This window comes from Lytechinus variegatus, chromosome 11, assembly GCF_018143015.1.
Source record: "Lytechinus variegatus isolate NC3 chromosome 11, Lvar_3.0, whole genome shotgun sequence".
Lineage (NCBI taxonomy): Eukaryota > Metazoa > Echinodermata > Echinoidea > Temnopleuroida > Toxopneustidae > Lytechinus > Lytechinus variegatus.
The window spans coordinates 33,724,910-33,732,860 of record NC_054750.1 but is presented as its reverse complement, the minus strand read 5'-3'; the positions used below and the strand labels follow the sequence as shown (position 1 = coordinate 33,732,860).

The window sequence follows — 7,951 nt, the reverse complement described above, 5'->3', positions numbered from 1 at the left end:
ATTATTTATTAAGTAATTTGAGAGCTGCGTTAGATCTATTTCTTCATACAGAGAATATTGTTAGTATTGGAAAGTAGGCCCTGCCATCTTGGTCATGGCGGAGTGGAAGAAGATCTATCGGAGCCTTGTTATCTTATTCTGGGTGATTAATGCTTCTGGCTACCCTGGTAATTATACTTAACACGAGTATCAAGAGTCATTATTGTCATTTCATTTTTATTGAAAATACTGTAGCTCCACGAAATACACTTTAAGAACACTGAGTAATATTTTACCTAATATCGGATAGAAAGGAAACATGCATGTTTGCTTGGTATAATTTTTATAAACCCCATATTGGCCTATTTCAACGCAACATTGCTTAAAAGTCATTGTTTTACCCAACTAATATGCATGTTCCCATTTTACCCAATATTGGGAAAACCTTTTTTAGAGTGTACCTTGCAAAAAAAGCATTTGCTCTAACTTTCACGTATACATACCAGAGATCTATATACTTTTCTCAGTATTGTATCTCCTTTTTTTACGTCTTTCAGTATATACTCTGATTTGAATTTTCCTTTTTGACTTCTTGAAAATCACTGAGGATCGGCCCCTGTATTTATGTGGCATATACTGGCCGAAATGCACTTACATCACGAATATTAATGATTTTGATCATGCAGTTAGAGAAGAAAGGAGGCATCGGAATGGATGGAGAGGCTGCCAACCTCCTTGTGGATTTTCGTCAATCCATAGGCGAACCCAGATAGTGTGTGACCCAAGAGAAAGATCGTGTAGGCCTACCAGACATTTCTTCCGAATGCCAATCAGGTGCCGGACAAGACCGGTCTGTCCTATTACAAGGGCCCAGGTAACCACAATTTCAGTTTCTCAGGTGTACATACATAGGCGCCACTGTACATACGGCGGCCTATCTCCAGGAGTGGATCCAAGGGCGGGGGCACCCCCTTTAACAACAAGTTGTTGCCTCGCGAACACTCTTATATGTAACACTCACATTATGAGCCCCATCACATAGCTCTCATGTTGTGCCCTGGTTGTGCGCCTGGTTATGAGAAGTAACCTCTCTTTGATAAAACCACTATTTGCCATAGAAGTGAGGAAACGCGCATTGTAAAATATTTTCAGAGTGAGGGAAGACTCGCAAAAAAAATTCTACAAAACAAAGTTCATCAGCTTTTTGTAGTGTTACCTGGCCTCCCCGGGCGCGCGTTTCCGTTTTACACCCTGGCGAAGGCATTTTCCGGAAAAGTAGCCAAAAAGCGACTAGTGAAGAGTCTACACTCGTCGCTGGTTGCATGCAGCGTGCGACACAGGCGAGTCCACCACACTGATCTCTATAAAAAATCACCACCGCATGCAATTTGCACAGTTACTGATCAGAGCACAGAGTTCCTCGGCACTTCATGTACAGAGAGAGCGGCAGTCAGGAGTGAAATCCGAACATGCTTTTGCAGTCGCGTTGTTTATGATAGTTTTTTTTTCTAAAAATAAATTATTAACTAAATGAATAGAATGACGGACAAAATCAAAATAAACAGATACTTATAATGGAAAGACAAACTGAAGTTTGATGGATTGATACACTTAGAAGCTGCCGAAAGATAGATATAGAAGACTGATAAATAGATAAAGACAAGATAGACAGATAGATAGATAGAGAGAGAGAGAGAGAGAGAGGTGGATAGATAGATAGAAAGAGAAAGAAAGAGGGAGAGATGGATGGATAGATAAATAAATAGAGAGAGGGGGAGAGATAGAGAGGTCGATATATAGAGGGAGAGGGGGAGAGAGAGAGAGAGAAGGATAGATATATAGATAGATAGATAGAGAGAGAGAGGGAGAGATGTTGTAGATAGAAATATGGACGGACAAAGAGAAAGAGAGAAAAAAGACAGACAGATGCTAGAGAAGGAGAGAGATAGAGAATTTGAGAGACAGATAGATAGATGTTAGATAGATAGAAAGATAAAGAATGAGAGAGACAGAGAAGATAGACAAATTAACAGATAGATAGATACATAGATAGATAGATATATAGATAGAGAGAAAGACAGACAGATGGATAGATAGAGATAGAGAGATGACTAAGAGATAGATAGATGTTAGATAGATAAAGAGGGAGAGAGACAAAGAATATTAACAAATATTAACAGAAAGATAAGTTTAAAAAATAGATAGAGAGAATAAGAGAAAGACAGACAGATGGATAGATAGATAGAGAGAGATATTAAATAGATAATTAAAGAATGAGAGAGACAGAGAAGATTATTAACAAATTAACAGATAGATAGATACTCTAGTTAAAAAATAGATAAATAGATAGAGAGAAATAGAGAAAGACAGACAGATGGATAGATAGATGGATAGAGAGATAGATAGAGAATTTGAGAGATAGATAGATGTCAGATAGATCAAGAATGAGAGAGAAGAGCGACAAATTAACATGTAGTTACATAGGTAGGTAGAGAGAGAGAAAGACAGACAGATGGATGGATAGATAGAGATAGAGAATTTGAGATAGATGTTAGATAAAGAATGAGAGAGACAGAGAAGATTATTAGATAGATAGATACTGCAGTTACATAGATAGATAGAGATAGAATTTGAGAGATAGATATATAGACAGATAGAGAGAAAGACAGACATCAGCAACTCGGCAAGGCAAATGATCAAGGCAAACATTCGTATTGAACCTGGAAAGTATAATCTCAGCTGCATTTGCAAGTACGGTATACTGTTCTGCGGATAACTTCGGTGCGGACTTTGGATCGCGCGCCCAGCTGATAATATAAACAAACGTAGACGTAGACTCTTCACTAGTCGCTTTTTGGCTACTTTTCCGGAAAATGCCTTCGCCAGGGTGTAAAACGGAAACGCGCCCCCGGGCCCCATTTAGGAAATCTCGCTTCCTTCCCTCTTTCTGTATTTTTGAATATACCTATATAGAATATTCGCATGCGACAGAAGATAAAATATATAAGTGTAAATGAATAAAGTGTAATACATTTAAAATCGAAAAACATCATCACAACCTAAGGGATAAATAGTGATCATTCTCCAAGCAGGATTACAAAAAAAAACGTTCTAAGAAATGTTCGACACCAAGATCCACTACATGTGTTGTCTATCAGAGAGTTTTTGTAGACTATATAGACCTAATGTCATGTTATGTATTATTATTTTATTCCTCTCATATGACAAATACCACTACAGCATCAGGCCCTACACCTTACACCACGATTGATGATCTTCTTAAAAACTGGTACACATCCATATATTTATTAATATAGGTTTTGCCGTATCTTTGACAATTTTTGCTTCTTAATGACTTTTATGAAGAAAAAGAATAAAAGAAACCTGGGTATCGTGAGTTGTTTAGGAGTATGATTACACGTCTGATACTATCCTTCACAGCAAAAGAGAAAACTTATAATCTATCAAATCCTTGTATCCTTTCTTTTTTCTACATTCACTTGATCCTTAAAGGTCAAGTCCACCTCAGAAAAATGTTGATTTTAATCCATAGAGAAAAATCAGACAAGCACAATGCTGAAGATTTCATCAAAATCGGATGTAAAATAAGAAAGTTATGACATTTCAAAGTTTCACTTATTTTCAACAAAATAGTTATATGAACGAGCCAGTTACATCCAAATGAGAGAGTCGATGATGTCACTCACTCACTATTTCTTTTGTTTTTTATTGTTTGAATTATACAATATTTCAGTTTTTACGAATTTGACGATTAGGACCTCCTTGCCTGAAGCACAAAATGTTAAAATAATGGAATTACACGTGTTCAGGGAGGAATGAAACTTCATTTCACATGACAATGATGAGAAAATAAAAATATTTCATATTTCACATAATAAAATACAAAAGAAATAGTGAGTGAGTGATGTCATCAACTCTCTCATAACTGGCTCGTTCATATAACTACTTTGTAGAAAATAAGCGAAACTTTAAAATGCCATAACTTTCTTATTTTACATCCGATTTTGATGAAATTTTCAGTGTTATGCTTGTTGAATTTTTCTCTTTTTATTCAAATCAAGTTTTTGTTGGGGTGGACTTGTCCCTTAATTTCCAACAGAGATACGAACCTTTACCATGGATTTCTGATCGCGGAAGCTCATTCTCATCTGTCAGCTTGACAGAAGAACGCCAGAGATCGGAAAATGCTCCCGAAGAGAGGTCGTTGTATTCTGTTGACGAGAGCCCGTTTCCTTCCATTAGCTCTTCGGTATCCATGTTAGAAGAGCGAGTACAACCAAGAGATGTCATTCCAACCACCACAAGTGCACCCCAAGAGAAACAATTCTATCCTGATGAAAGTTCATTCAGTTCCTTTATCTCGATGGAAGAGCCTGCTCGACCAAGAGAGGTCATCCCAACTACCACAAGTGCACCCCAAGAGAAACAATTCTATCCTGATGAAAGTTCATTCAGTTCCTTTATCTCGATGGAAGAGCCCGCTCGACCAAGAGAGGTCGTCCCAACTACCACACGTGCACCCAAAGAGAACCCATTCCATCCTGTTGATGACAATTCTTTCAGTTCCGTCAGCTCGTTGGAAGAGCCCGTTCGACCAAAAAAGGTCACTCAAACTATACCAAGTGCACCCAAAGAGAACCCATTCTATCCTGATGATGAAAGTTCTTTCAGTTCCTTCATCTCGTTAGAAGAGTCTGCTCGACCAAGAGAGGTGATCCCAACTACCACAAGTGCACCCAAAGAGAACCCATTCTATCCTGATGATGAAAGTTCTTTCAGTTCCATCATCTCGTTAGAAGAGTCTGCTCGACCAAGAGAGGTGATCCCAACTACCACAAGTGCACCCAAAGAGAACCCATTCTATCCTGAGGATGACAGTTCTTTCATTTCCGTCGGTTCATTCGAAGAGTCTTTACGACCAAGAGAAGTCACCAAAACTACGGCAAATGCACTCGAAGAGAAGTCATTCTCTTCCATAAGCTCTTCTAAAGTTCCATTAGAGCAAGAACCGCAAGATAGCTTCACTTGGAGCAGCAGCATTAGCAGTCCTGGAGACTGTGGCGACGACTCGGATTTGAGAACATCGGTTGATGTCAGCTCGGATTCTACCCAAGACTCTCCGATGAACAACCGTCAGATTGGTAGACCAGATGGAGTGAACGAAGATACAACTTCTCACCAAGACATCCAGAGTGATGTCTACCAGATTCAAAGCCTTCCCAAGAACGTGAGCATGTTTGATAGTTTTTATTTTAATCAACTTCTTTTGGGATGGACTTGGCCTATTAACAACTATTTCAATATTTCATATTTCAAAGAAACAAATGCTCCCATTGAAAGGAACATTGATATGCATGTTGGCGTAGGTAATATGGGGGGAGGGGGTGAGGAGGTATGGATCCCAAATTCTCAAAACCAGGAAAAAAGGGGGAAGGGGGACAAGGTTGAAAATATAATAAAATTTTCTGAATACTATGTAACAATCTGTCTTAAAATTAGATTGTGTCTTGAGATGGTCACAGATTTCCTCACTCGCATTTTTTTGTGTGGCCCCTCAAAATGTTTTGCTCATTTACTGGTTGTTGTATTGAGCACAGGGGCTTTCCATGTGAGTCTACTCTATCGCCAGTCAACGGGGAAAGGAACAACTATTTTTTTTATCGTTTCCGAGATTTTTTGTAGTCAGAGATCGGGTTCACTTTCATTTCCTTACTCTCCTTATCAATTAAATCAGATCTTCAATGCCATGAATCATGTGAATAACATAATCCGTGCGCTTTCCTAATTCTGTTTTCACTTTTGGTTTGAATTTGATAAACATCCTATATCATGGTTATTTCTCATCATCGCCCCAATCTCCATGGCCCTGGAAAGCGGGGGGTGCTGTAGCAACCTTAGAAAGGTTTTTTTTTTTTTTTTTTTGGGGGGGGGGGGGTGTTGCGTATATTGCATATATACAGGAATCAAACACTTGAAATCAGTTTGGTATGCAATAAAGTAGAAGTTTTATTTACCAAAATCACTTTTTTACGTTTGTCAATTTTTCCCCCAAACCAGCTCCCCTTCTTCCAAAATAGTTACCAGGCCCCTGCCCATCTATCATCATTAACATATCCTATTTTCATGATCAGTTCTCTTTCCTCTCCATCACTCCTCTTCCTGCCTCCTCTCTTTACCTTCGAGTTATACGCTCGCACACTCTCTCAGTTCACCTATTCTCTACCTTTATTTCGTTTTGGTATACTCCCCAATTTACTTTCCCTCTCCCCGATCCCCCATTATTTTCCCGCCCATGAATATCATAAACACTATCCTATATATGTTCTCGTTCCGTTCCCCTTTCCTGAAATGTCTTTCCCTTCCAACAATCTTCATCCATCCACACATAAAACAATGTACATACCCACACACCACTTCTTCACAATATCACCCGCTCTCGCTTGCTCCCCCCCCCCCGTCTCTTTCAATTTATTTCCATCTTAAATTTTCTTGATAATTTCCTCTCCCCTCTCTCTTTCTTCACTGTTTTTTAATCCCATCTGGTGATTTAATTTCAAGATACAACCTTCAATTAAAATAAAATCACATTCTTCCCTCTCTCTTTTCTACCCTCCCCTTCCCTTTCCTCCCCCTCTCTCTCTCTCGCCATCCCTTTCCCCCTCCTACCCCTCTCTCTTTCTTTACCCCCTTCTCTCTCTCTACGACTCTCCCCTCTCTCTTTCTTACCCTCCTTTTCTCTACCCTTCTCTTTCCTCCCCGCTCCCCCCTCTCTATCCTCCCTATCCCTCTTTTCCTCAACCCCCTCCTTCCTCTCTTTACCCCCTTCCCTCTCTCATTCTGTTTTTGTCTCCCTCCCCATTGGCCTTACCCTCACTATTTCTTTCTCTTATGCTCTCTCTCTTTACAGGTAGAAAACCACACTGGTTTAGGATCCCCAGAGGGCAATGGGAATATCATGAGGGGAGAAGATTCAGATAAAACGATCCTCGTCAGAAATTCACAAACTAATACTACCCGAACAGGAGGAAATACCATTGTATCAGCTGCAGGATTTCGTTGGTAAATCTGAAGTGAATAACAAGCCAATTCAAAGTTGGCTGCTGATGATCAACTTTTCTCAAATGGCCTTTCCCATTTTCCATTAGGATGAGTACTAACACTCTCAAAGAAGATGTTGCCTTTAGAAGCTTTCCCGGCAAAGCATTCAAATTCTAAGAAAGAAAAGGGCTTTGATAATGGACGAATACTACTGCCGTATGGGCAGTCATACCTTGATGTTTTACCCATGCCAACCTACTATATGTTTGGACAGCCATTTTCTCTTTATAGGACAAGTCCACCACAATAAAAAGTTGCTTTGAATAAAAAGAGAAAATCCAACAAGCATCACACTGAAAATTCCATCAAAATCGGATGTAAAATCTGAAAGTAATGACATTTTTCAAGTTTCGCTTATTTTCACAAAACAGTTATATTCACGTCCTGGTCAGTATGCAAATGAGGAGAGTGATGCTGTCATCCACTCAATATTTCTTTTGTATTTTATTACGCGAAATATGAAATATTGAAATGTTCTCCTCGTTTTCATGAGTAATAAAGTTTTATTCCCCCTTAACATGTGGAATTAATATTGTTTAACATTTTTTGGTTCAGTTAAGTTGGTCATTATTGTCAGATCTGCAAAAAATGAAATACTATATACTGGTAATTCAAACAATAAAAAACAAAATAAATAGTGAATGATGGACATCATCGGCTGACCCATTTGCATGTCTATGAGTTGTGCATATCACTGATTTGTGAAAAATAGGCGAAACTTTAAAACGCCATAACTTTCTTATTTAACATCCAATTTTGATGAAACTTTCAGCATCATGCTAGTTTGATTTTTCTCTATTTATTCAAATCAACATTTTGCTGGGATGGACTTGACCTTTTTAAAGAAAGAAAG

General features: G+C 38.7%; 1 protein-coding gene across 1 annotated transcript; it reads left to right on the top strand.

The window, feature by feature from the left end:
• Positions 1 to 7,389, top strand: LOC121423547 (sporozoite surface protein 2-like). Its single transcript, XM_041618900.1, has 4 exons — positions 1 to 167; positions 666 to 853; positions 4,100 to 5,227; positions 6,908 to 7,389. Exons 1-4 carry the CDS (start codon positions 95 to 97, stop codon positions 7,061 to 7,063), a joined length of 1,545 nt encoding a protein of 514 aa, XP_041474834.1. The 5' UTR covers positions 1 to 94; the 3' UTR covers positions 7,064 to 7,389.
• The last annotated feature ends 562 nt before the right edge of the window (positions 7,390 to 7,951 follow it).